Source organism: Hyla sarda, chromosome 6 (genome assembly GCF_029499605.1).
Source record: "Hyla sarda isolate aHylSar1 chromosome 6, aHylSar1.hap1, whole genome shotgun sequence".
In the NCBI taxonomy this organism is placed as follows: domain Eukaryota; kingdom Metazoa; phylum Chordata; class Amphibia; order Anura; family Hylidae; genus Hyla; species Hyla sarda.
This window is the reverse complement of record NC_079194.1, coordinates 78973376-78986006: the sequence shown is the minus strand read 5'-3', so window position 1 is coordinate 78986006 and position 12631 is coordinate 78973376. Positions and strand designations below refer to the sequence as shown.

Genomic DNA, 12631 nt, shown 5'->3' with positions numbered 1-12631 from the left:
GTAGGGCTGCCGTGGTGGTGAACTTTCTACACACAGAATCAACTCTTGGTCACTTCTCTTACCAAGGCCTTTCTCCCCCGATTTCTTAGTTTGCTATGCTCTAGGAAGAGTCCAGGTTGTTCCATACATTTAAATGGGCACTCATTTGCAAAAATTTTGATATACATTCATGACCGTAAATGTTGGCACCCCTGCAATTTTTCTTGAAAATTAAGTATTTCTCACAGAAAAGGATTGCAGTAACACAACATGTTACTATACACACGTTTATTTCCTTTGTGTGTAAAATGGGCTGGACAAAATTATTGGCACCCTTAACTTAATATTTGGTTGCACACCCTTTGGAAAAAATAACTGAAATCAGTCTCTTCCTATAACCATCAATAAGCTTCTTAAACCTCTCAGCCGGAATGTTGGACCACTCTTCCTATGCAAACTGCTCCAGGTCTCTCTTATTGGAAGGCGCCTTTTCCCAACAGCAATTTTAAGATCTCTCCACAGGTGTTCAATGGGATTTAGATCTGGACTCATTGCTGCCACTTCAGAACTCTCCAGCGCTTTATTGCCATCCATATCTGGGTGGTTTTTGACATATGTTTAGGGTCATTGTCCTGCTGGAAGACCCAAGATCTCGGACGCAAACCCAGCTGTCTGACACTGGGCTTTACAGTGCGACCCAAAATCCATTGGTAATCCTCAGATTTCATGATGCCTTACACACATTCAAGGCACCCAGTGCCAGAGGCAGCAAAACAACCCCAAAACATCATTGACCTCCACCATATTTCACTGTAGGTACTGTGTTCTTTTCTTTGTAGGCCTCATTCCATTTTCGGTAAACAGTAGAATGATGTGCTTTACCAAAAAGCTCTATCTTGGTCTCATCTGTCCACAAGACGTCTTCCCAGAAGGATTTTGGCTTACTCAAGTTCATTTTGGTAAAATGTAGTCTTGCTTTTTTATGTGTCTGTGTCAGCAGTGGGGTCCTCCGGGGTCTCCTGCCATAGCGTTTCATTTAATTTAAATGTCGATGGATAGTTCACGCTGACACTGATGCTCCCTGAGCCTGCAGAACTGCTTGAATATCTTTGGAACTTGTTTGGGGCTGCGTATCACGCTGTGGACAAAGGCAAATCTAGATCTCTGGAGATGGACTTGTAACCTTGATATTCTTGATATTTTTCCACAATTTTGGTTCTCAAGTCCTCAGACAGTTCTCTTCTCCTCTTTCTGTTGCCCATGCTTAGTGTGGCACACACAGACACACAATGTAAAGACTAAGTGAACTTCTCTCCTTTTATCTGCTTTCAGGTGTGATTTTTTTTTTTTATATTGCCCACACCTGTTACTTGCCCCAGGTGAGTTTAAAGGAGCATCACATGCTTGAAACAATCTTATTTTTCCACAATTTTGAAAGGGTGTTTCCAATAATTTTGTCCAGCACGTTTTTTGGAGTTTGGTGTGACATTATGTCCAATTAGATTTTTTTCCTCTCGTTTTTGGTTTAGTTCCAATACACACAAAGGGAATAAACATGTGTATAGCAAAACATGTGTTACTGCAATCCTTTTCTGTGAGAAATATTTCATTTTCGAGAAAAATTTCAGGGGTTCCAACATTTACAGCCATGGCTGTAAATTAGTGCCACTTTCAATGTGCTTCAGGTGCCTGGAAAAGATGGATATAGTCATAGGAGACCTAAGACTGTCATCCTAGACTTTTTCAGGCAACCGGGCACTTTAAAAGCAGCACTAATGAATGTATAGCCAAAACCGCAGATTTGGGTATAGCCACATTATTGGTAGGTTCACTTAACACTATTTAGTTATCCACTATTAAAAGGTGATTTTATTACTTACCTGCCAGAACTGGGTATTTCCTGTTGGATTTTGTTCTCTAAACTACACATCCCACAGTTCTATGCATGAAAGTTGGAGATCACTTTCCTCCTTCCCACACATCAGCCACCACACCCATTGAAACAGTGTTTTCTAAACAGGGGGCCTACAGCTGTTGCAAAATTGAAGCAGAACAGGCTCCCTCTGATCACCTGACAAGTGATGTCAGGTCTCGACACACTGCAACCTGGGAAATCCAGAGACATGAGTAATTTTGTATGCTGTTAAAAATAAATATTGGGGCGATAATCACAGAAAAATCATGAGACCACCGTCACACACAGGTACAGACACTATATTATGAACTACACTAACTTTACAGCCCCTGTAGCACAGTCATATAAAAAAAAAAAAAAAAAAAAAAAAAAAAAAAACTGGAATACCCCTTTAAGTATCATGATGCAAGGGAATACCTGTACGCACTGAGGCATCTCTCACCCCTTAACAAGTAAACGTTCTGTTTGTATCACTTTATCAGCTACATTTTAATGAATAAAAGAATTAGATCAAATGGTGTTGCTGCTTACTTTCTCTTCCTTGGAATATGAGACTATGACTTGCTATGCGTGTAGCGCCATTAAACAGGCCATATATTGCATGTATCAGGCTCTGTGAACATGATCCACATCTGTGTATGTTGGGTGTGAGTGCCGACCGTTCCTTTCTGTCTACTTATAAAAAATTAAGAAAAAGACCACTAGGGGTTTCCATACCATCCAAAACATAATCCTGTCCAGCTGAAGCACAGGCTAGGACAAAGTCCAGGAAGTGAGGGTGTAACTAGCGATCCTCTATGCTCACTCCTGTCCTATAAGGCTAGGTTCAGACTATGGAATTTCCACCTGCAATTCCGCTTTGAAATTGCAGGCGGAAATTCCGCTTGCTAAAATGTATAGTGTAGTGAATGGGTTTCCATTCACAAATTCACACTTCGGAATTTGTGAACGGAAAATCCGCTTGGAAATTTCTGCCTGAAGAATGGCGTTGCTCTTTCTTCAGGCAGAAATACTCACGGAACACATTGTAGTCTATTGGAGACTGCAGTATCAGCGTGGTCCTAGCGCCGACTGAGGCAGTCAGCGCTGGCCGCACTCGGAATCTCCGGGCGAAAATTTTCTGCCTGGAGATTCTTTAGTCTGAACCTAGCCTAAGACTGCAGCAAGAAAATAGAAAGGAGAGGGTTACAGAGCAGTCTGCAGTGCTTGGATGAAGAGACCCAGCACAGCACAGCAGACTCAGGGAGGAAGTGAATGCATGGTGAGTGAGGGTGGGCTCACTGTTTGCCTCGGACACTTCCCTTCCTGAGCAGTGGATGTCAAAATGAGTGAACAGCAGAACAGACAGATTTGGGAGCCAAAATCCAGAAGCTAAACACATTAAAAAAAGACATGTAAATCATCTAAATGACCTAACAACATATAAGCTTTATTTCCCCTGTGCTAGGACGGGTACGCTTGTGAACAGGGGGGGCAATGCTTCCAGGCCTCCATACACATTCACTTGTGTGTTTGTAGGAAAGTGACCCCCCCCCCCCTCTTTAGTGATCAGCTGGTTGGTCTTTAAGTTCTGACAAAATCTAAATGTTTCCCAAGGAAAGGATCACACAAAAATGACAGGAAAGTAAATATACAATCGTGGTGCGGTTTAAGAGCACTTTATTGTTCTTTAAGGCTACGATTAAGTACAAAACAAACAAAAAAGAAAAAAAGAAAAAAAAAGATGGCCTGCCAAACTTTTTTTTTTCTTTTCAGTTACCAGACGAAACAAGGCCAAAACAGAACGCTATATTACAGATTTACACACATGGAAATGTTGAAAAATGTCCTGCGAATTGTTCCATTTTAGGGATGCAGCAGACATTTTTGTGTTCTTTTTGTCTTATCGCTGGTTTTAAGTACACATTGATCTTGGAGCCCAATAGTTTTTTTTGTTTTGTTTTTTACTTTTTGTTACTTGCAATAATGAAAGGAAAAAATATTGTTGATATTCAGGCACCTTAGTGAGGTCAGTGCTTTAGGATCTTTTGTTTTTTATCAAAGATATGAAGGTTGTCTCTACGCAATACGGGAGGCATCAGACGTCCTAGCTCGATTGCTTATAAAATGATATTCTATGGAGGATCTGGACACTGCACTTAGTCGTCCGACATCTGCTGATGCTTCCCAAAAAAAAAAAAAGCCCTCAACTTTTTGGGAAAAAAAAAATAATCTGTGCACACTAGGCGTGTTTTATGAAACACATAGCCTGCAAGGTAGACGTGTATTAGAACCAGCGACATTACACAATACATCACCAAGAGTTAATACCAGACCAGATAGTGCGTAGAGATCTGTGCACGGCCATACAATGCGTTATGGGTTAAACAAACAACACAATAACAAGTTTGTCAGCTGAGTGCTTCTGTTTATTTAAATGTATAGGTTTGACCGCCTGTGCTGCATACAACGCGCCTATCTCAGATAGGGCAACAGAGTCACGTGAGATACGAAAACCCTCCCTCAAATATATATATATATATACACAAATATGAGATTGTTATGATGAGAGTCACATTTTCTGCACGGCTGCAGTGACCAGATTGCCTTTATACCCAGGACATTTACAATTTAAAAAATAAAAAATTTCCAACAAGCCCAAGAGTCGTCTACGGACGTGAAATATGACATTTAGCGATAACGTCCAGGATAACAAACAGCAATGTGTTCACTTGCACAGAGTCCACCTCCGTATCACTCAGTAGACTGGAGCAACAACATGCTAGTGGCTATCCAATATTAATGCAGCGTTTCTAAAGAATACAAGTGTACCTGCACATCACTGTATTACAGACACATCTAAAACAAGGAAAAAAAAAAAAAAAAAAAAAAAGATCAACTTTTTTATTCCAAACAACCAAAAAAAAAAAAAAGAAATAAACAGAACGGTATGATTACATTTAAAGAAAGGGCAAATTAAATAGCTACATATCATTAACAAATTAATTGTTCTTCAAAAAAATACCTACAAATTTTTCTGTACATTCTTTACGCACAGCGTAACGATGGTCTTAAAGTTACCTATTAAAAAAAAAGTGTTCATTTAAGTTTGTGTTTTGTTTTTTTTTTGTTTTTTTTTGCTTTTTCTTTCTACACTGAATGGCAGACGCTAAAGCATTGACTACCAATAACATAGTAGTGAAATGTCTGAATTCGAGATAATATTGAAGGTAAGTCACCAGCCAAGTGACAATATAGTATATAGAATTCAATGGAGCAGCTTGTGACAGGGGGCAAGGGAAGGGGGGCGGGGGGGCAGGGGCGAACATGACCGGGCCCCGCTGACCAACTAAACTTCTCTACTAATAGATTCACTCCCGCGCTGTGAAGATAAACCGTAATAGGTGTATATTTAAAATATAGATATATACTTATATTTGAAAAGTCCTTGTGTGTTCACTGGAAGGCTGGAATGTATGGATGTTAGAGAGGGGGAGAAAAGCTGAGCAAGTTTTTTAGGGGGGGGGGGATTTTGGGTTATTTATTCTTTAGGTTTTGAGCAATATTACACTTTGCAAAATAAAATTTATTCTGTCAAGGAATGTAAATAAGGTGGCCCCAACTTGCACAAAGCTTTATACTCCAAAATATAAATTTATCATCAGGGAAGGATATGGAAGGGGAGAGGGGTTTATAGTCTTATCCGTTTTGGCGGTCAATCTAAAAAGACGTAACACACGAACAGAAGCAACCTTAGCAATGACTTACCAGAGATACACAGCATCCTGTACCACACATTATCAGAATTAATCATTGATTTACCAACGCCTGTCCGGAGGCTCTAGCTGGTTACCGCAAATAAAATATTACACGAGTACAACTGTACCAGCAGTAAGTATGTCAGAGGACTATACTGATAAAAAATAAAACTAAATCTGAGGAGAATAATAAGTATTCTGATCTTGTCTTGAAATTAATAGTTACCAGCTATTTTATCATGAAGAATGCACGCAATGCACTATTACTCTTTCGGACCTCTCTGCCTAAAATAACGTCAGACTCCTGGCGTCGGATTCTCAGAAAACTTGCGGTCCAGGTGCAAAAGATGACAAAAGTCTGATCTATACTTTCTGTTCCAGATCCACCTAAATCTTAAAGGGGTACTCCACCCCTAGACATCTTATCCCCTACCCTCCGCGCTGGAGGGTCTGTGTCCCGACCACGGGAACGGAAGTTCGTGATGTCACGACTCCGCCCCCGTGTGACATCACGCCCCCTCCCATAGACTTGCATTGAGGGGACGGGGCGTGACGTCACACGGGGGCGGAGTCGTGACATCACGAACTTCCGTTCCCGTGGTCGGGACCCAGACCCTATAGAGCTTCCGGACAAGAAACAGGTGGGTGCCGCATGCTATATTGCGGGGGTCCCCAGCGGCAGGACCTCCGCGATCAGACATCTTATCCCCTATAGGGGATAAGATGTCTAGAGGTGGAGTACCCCTTTAAATGATGTCCTCCTGGAAGTTGACCTGTTCTCCTATACCTGGAGCGTGTCGTCATTTTGTGGGCTAAGCCAATATTTAGAAATTTTCGGGGCCATTCATATGGAACTAGAGGCATCTGTTTTGCCCCACAGGGTCCACAGAGGACATTTTGGGAATCTTTTGCTTGCCAAATTCTAAAAGTGTATTGTACAGACCTTTAGTTGGCTATACATGCTCAGTAAAGAGAAGGAGGCAGACCACAACCAGTCACCTCTGGAAGCTGCTTATCTCCTAGTATGACAAAGGACTGGGTCTTCTGAAGTCACATCCACTCCTTCATTTGTCATCGGAAGACCCATATATTGTTGGATCTACTATGTATGGCCATGTTTCCGTTGGTCCAACCCACAAAATGCCTGTATCTACAGGGGACATATATAAATCCATACATCTGTGCAGTTTTCCCTCTGAATTTAAGCATATCACAAGAAGTCTTGATCCTCTCTTAATAGTGCAAATCAGACATGACAGTTCTTTTCAAGTATATACATAAAGAAATAAACCATGGAGTAAAAAGGCACAAAGCACGCTAGTTCTAGAAGCTGGTAGGCAAAAAGCATTTGGATCAACCAATTGGTGTGATGCAACAATGAGTGGGTTTTGTGGTGGGTCAGTCAGTGGGTAGCAGGCTTGCTTTAGATGGTTCTTTGGTAACAAAGGCAGGAAATTAGGTTGCTACATTACAATGTAAAAGGACAATAGTTCCTGCTAGAAGGTTTTTTTTTTTTTTAAAGGCATCCACTTTGTGCCAAGCATGTACACAAAGAAACAATAACTCCCCTTCCCCTGACACTAATCTTTAGCATTTTTTTTTCTTTCAAAGCCTGGTGAAAGCAGCTGCTCCTGATCTCATAGAGATTCCCTCTATGACAGTACAGACGGGGAGTGATTAAGGTTGACCATGTGAGAGGAAGGAGAAGATTGGCCTCTTCGAGACGCAGATTCGGGGCTGCTGGACACTCCATCCTTGGCCGCTTTGATCTGGAGCCAGGTTTCCCCAAGCGCCTTGGCAAAGTGATCATCCACCGAGCCAGTGATGGACACAGAGTTTGCTACTGGCTCGGGTTCTTTGTAATTCTTGCCGAGGCTCCGGCGAAAATGTTCTTCTACCACAGGGTCGCAAGCAGTTGAAGCTGGAAAGACAAAGTGAAAGGTATAAACAAGAAGAAGTATTTTGGGCTTCCATCTTTTAATTTTAATACATAATAGACTGCTCATGGAATGATCAAGAAGAAAAATCTTTTGGAACTCAATGGGGCACAAAGATCAGCAAAAAAATTAGGCATTAACATTAGAAAGTATGGCAAAGTGTTTCATATAGAGGTCAGCAAATCAACAGTATTGTTGCCCAACTGTAACCAGTCAGTGAAGACGTCATTGTGTCTCCTTGACTTCTCCATGCAAGATTGACCCTTTGAAAGTGAAAGTTGGACACAAACTCTATGTTCAGCACAAATGCCGTAGGTTTGGCAAATTTCTACATAAATCAATCAGACCTGTGAAATAAATACATAATCCCTAATATTGTATCAATAATATTTACAATCTTCTTTTATACTTCTTTATACACATAACTGATGTTATGAATAGAAATTACTATGACTTACTGTTTGATGGTCGCCTAAAGCTTGCTGGCACAGCCGAAACACAACCGCTATGGGCAACTGGGCAGTGAGAGAGGTTGCAGTTCCGGTTGCTTGGGGGAGCGCATGTGATCACTGATGGTCGGTTCTAGGATGAAGAGATGAGGAATATTAACTTGTATTGTGTCATAATTCACTAATGTTTACACCCAGAGTAAAGTACACAGAAGTGACATCACAATTGCCTATATAAAAGTACTGATCTTATATAATAGGAATTAATTATCCCTAATACTTTGATCTACATGGATCTCTCCATTCAGTATTCAATTGCACTACAAGGGGCTCCGCTTTACACTATGGTACATGGAGAACTAGAGGAAGATTAAAGCCACATTTGATAAGGCTGTACTATGGCTGTTCTCCACGGAACACGTTTCCTGATAGACTGCCAGCGCTTACTGTAATCCCAACTTTCTTTAATAGAAATGTGATTTAATCAGAAAGCATACCAGGATTGTTTTCTCTGCTTAATAGTACAAGCTAAATATAGAGCCCTAATCCCTAAAAACACCAAGTCCATTTCACTGCGCTCCTTATACGAGAAAAACAACAATTTAGCAAAACATCTCAGACGCACGTACCAAATTAAGATTTAGCAATGGAAAATGTGCCTGGGAGACACCTATAGGATCCATCTAAACAGCTGGTAGTTTAAAGGTGATGTTCATCCAGTTTATGTTTCCAGGAGTAAATCACATTTTTACCATAGAGTGTCTTAAAAAACATCTTAAGGGCAGGGTCACACAGGGTGCATATGTAGAGTATTTCACGCTACAAATACAGCGACAACAGTCACAAGAGAGATTGCAGACCTAGCTCCGAGCCACAGCCGGGAGTTCTCTCTGCAGAGCCTCTTGTGACTGCCGTCGGCGCATCCACAGCGTGAAATAGGCTGTAGATGGTTCCCGTGTGAGCCTGCTCTAAAGGATCTTTCCGCTTTTTACAATCCCCTTTTAATCAAACAATCTCCCAGAGCTGAGGGATTAGCTATAACCTGCAGGACACCAAACAGTAAATGTTGAATTCCCATGTAGCACCACTACAGGGCAAATGAAACATTACAACATTCCCATTAAAATCACCAGGCTGTCCAAGTAATGGTCCTCCAGAGAAGTGAGCACATTCAGCTCTTACACTTTATAATACAATGGAAAGTCCTGAAAATATCTGGGCAGTGCAATATAAGCACGAAAATGTCTTCAGTTATGTGCACACAGTTTTTAGGCAGTTTTAAGCCTCCAAACAGACATTATTCATGCAAAAAAACTGCAGAAATTTTCAGTCCCTTTTCTGCCATTTGGTTCAGGGTTCAAGCTTTTTTATGGGCTTTTTGTGTTTTTTTTTTAACAAACTTTTAGAAGGAGCTTGTTGTATATTTTCTTCTGCTAACGTAAACGACATTACTCAGTTTGCATACCAGTAATTTTTGTGATGAAAATGGCCCAAAAATTGTGATTATTGATCCAAACAATTTTGCCATTTTTAAGCCACAAAGGACCAAAATATTGAGTGTGAACACAGCCTTAGGCTGGGTTCACACTACGTTTTGTCCCATACGGGAGCGCATACGGCAGGGGGGAGCTAAAAGCTCGCGCTCCCGTATGTGACCGTATGCGCTCCCGTATGTCATTCATTTCAATGAGCCGACCGGAGTGAAACGTTCGGTCCGGTCGGCTCATTTTTGCGCCGTATGCGCTTTTACAACCGGACCTAAAACCGTGGTTGACCACAGTTTTAGGTCCGGTTGTAAAAGCGCATACGGCGCAAAAATGAGCCGACCGGACCGAACGTTTCACTCCGGTCGGCTCATTGAAATGAATGACATACGGGAGCACGAGCTTTTAGCTCCCCCCTGCCGTATGCACTCCCGTATGGGACAAAACGTAGTGTGAACCCAGCCTTACTGTGAAACCAAACCCTCATACTTGAGACAAGTATTTAGTGAGAGAGGTGTTTCCCAACTTGTAGCTCTCCTGTTTGATAACTACAATTTCCATCATGTCCTGACAGTCGCAGCTGGAAAGCCACTGGTTGGAAAACATTGCTTTATTTCAGTGTGATGTGTCCTCAGATATCTGCCCTACAAGTGTTCTTACTAGTTTCACTGGTGGCCAACCATAAGAATCAGGCCAAGTACGTCACATACACCACAAAACCTAAACAAAATGAAGGCTAAGAACAAGTTTTTTACCTGCTGTCGTTCCACAGGGCTCATACTGGGTGTCATCCCCAAACTTCTGGACAGGTCGCTGTTTTTGGTGAGGGCCAGAGGTTGATCCATACTGACAGGTGGAATTGAATACATATGACTTGCATGTAAACCCATTGTTGGAGCTGCTGCTCTTTCTATTGGGCTGCGACTTCGGTCCCGTAGATCTTTTCTGTAATCTCCATTAAGACCCTTGGTTCTACAAAAAAAAAGTAGCACATGGTTAGGAAGACTCAATCCTCTATTAAAGCAGTAAATGTCAATACAATCCTACAAAAATTAGTTGATCAATCTACAGGGTCTTATTATGCTTCCCTAGCACCAGCAACTTCTCTGTGAGGGCTGTAAAACAAGGCACAGCAGCAGGGGGCCACTGATCATATGTTGGTGGCTTATCCTAAGTCCAAGGAACCGCCTTCAAGGGATTAACCTAAAACATCTCGCCTATCCACAGGTTAGGTGGGGAAGTATCTGATGACATTCGGGCAACTTGCAAAGAGTAGTACGTAATAGCTAATCATAGTGTAATGGGATACATTGAAAAGAACACTCCAGGCAAAACCATTTTTCACTATGTAATGTCCAATGCAGGAGTTTAAAGAGTACCTATCATCAACTAAGCTGTCCCTAATTCCTCCCCCCAATCTGTCCCTGACTCTCGCTGACTCTATCCCTGTCTATATTTTTACCCAAAACCCCATATAAATACCTTTTTTTGATCCCCTGTGGCTGCTCAGGCTCCTACCATGAGCGAGGGAGGAAGGGGGCGTGGCCCGGCAGGCTTGACGTCATCTGAAGCCTGTCAGTCCGCACTTCCGCCCTTCTCCCTCTTCAACATCAGAGTGTAATAGATATCCCCGGCAAGGTGAGTGAGCGCAGCAGCATTGCGGGACTTGTACACTCTGTGTCCTGAAGCAGTCATTCATTGTCCTGTAGTAGCGCGGCATCACGTCGGGACTGATGTGCTCTGTGTCCCATCATGCTGCCTTGCTACTACGGGACAATGAGTGACTGCTTCGGGATACAGAGTGCAAAAGACCCGATCCTCTTCTGTGCTGCCCTGCGCTACACTGACATTTGGCCAGATGAAGCGGCTGGTCATGTCAGGAGCGCCTGTGCTGCAGGCTCAGTGCTCGCTCCTGCCTGTCTGATTGACAGGCGGAGAGCTGCGCTGTGCTCTTCACTGAGATTTCGGACTCATGCTGCCAGGCCGGCATGAGTCCGAACTCTATGCGCCGGGACATGTAGGGAGACCCCTAGTGGTCATTTTTTAAAAGTAAAAAAAAAAAATATTATATATATATATATACAAGCAAAAAGAAAAATAGCCAGCACAACAACCTAATACACAGGTGCACACTGCTGTGGCAGATACAAAGTATACAAAAAAGAAGATTGCAGCAGCACACATTGGTCAAAAAATTTAGGCTCTTAGCGCACTTTTTTGATCAAAAACGTGTCCCCCATCCACCACGGGGAGGTGGCCTCATCTATATATCTATATCTATATATCTATATATCTATATATCTATATATATATATATATATATATATATATATATAAAGATACATTTTTGTTAATCACATGTAATTAGAAATTTGTTTCTAATACATTGATTAACAAAATATAAAAAGTTTTTTTGGCGACAGGTACGCTTTAAGGGATGGTGCATGATAGTGGACCACGTGATAGCCATAACACCTCTTATTGCTTTCATGTTACCAAGGCCAATCCAATTTTTGTTTTTCTAAAAATCTATTATATTTTAACTTGACATAAGAGCAACATCTGAAGTTTTGGCAGATACAATGAAAGGCAAAGAAAGTGATTATTATGTGTAACAGGAAGTCAGGAGCGCACACCACTGATTCCTGCAGCAGAACCTTACTGAGGATAGAAGCGTCCATCACTATCCATGAGTCAGTGATCAGAACTTCCCTCCCTCCCTCTAAATACATGGCAATGCCAACCCTGGGGCAATGCGTCACCACTCACCAAATCAGGGGACAGATATTCACACATGCATTTATTTCGTCATCATAATTCTCATTACATACAGGATGTAGTCCTCCGGCTTTATGAAAAAAATCTTTGGATATGTTGCTAAAGCTGCAGGGAAAATAAGGAAATCTACTTCCCCAGCCCGTCCCCTGTCAATGCTGTTTTCCAGAGCGTATAGTCCTTGCTGTTGACCTCTACTTTGTGGTTCCTGTGACGTTCTATGCAGTTAGCTATGGCTGCTCAGCAGAGGGATTTGTACAGCGTGTCAAGAAGAAGAGGACCTTAGCAGGAACCGGATGCTCAGGAAACAGACCGCAATGGGGGATAAACTTCCCTGCACTTTCTTATTTTCCCT

General features: G+C 41.9%; 1 protein-coding gene across 5 annotated transcripts in view; it reads right to left on the bottom strand.

Moving 5' to 3' along the window:
- Positions 1 to 6191: 6191 nt before the first annotated feature.
- The window catches only part of VGLL4 (vestigial like family member 4), a 118248-nt gene continuing 111808 nt past the window's right edge, over positions 6192 to 12631 (bottom strand). For 3 of the 5 annotated variants that reach the window (XM_056524270.1, XM_056524271.1, XM_056524268.1), the window contains exons 4-6: positions 10257 to 10473; positions 8027 to 8150; positions 6192 to 7552 (exon numbers count right to left, since the gene is read on the bottom strand). In XM_056524270.1, the coding sequence (XP_056380245.1) occupies positions 7284 to 7552; positions 8027 to 8150; positions 10257 to 10473 (610 nt within the window). In that variant the 3' untranslated portion in view covers positions 6192 to 7283. The remainder of the gene's footprint in view (positions 7553 to 8026; positions 8151 to 10256; positions 10474 to 12631) is intronic. The other 2 variants (XM_056524269.1, XM_056524267.1) reach the window with 1 other exon arrangement.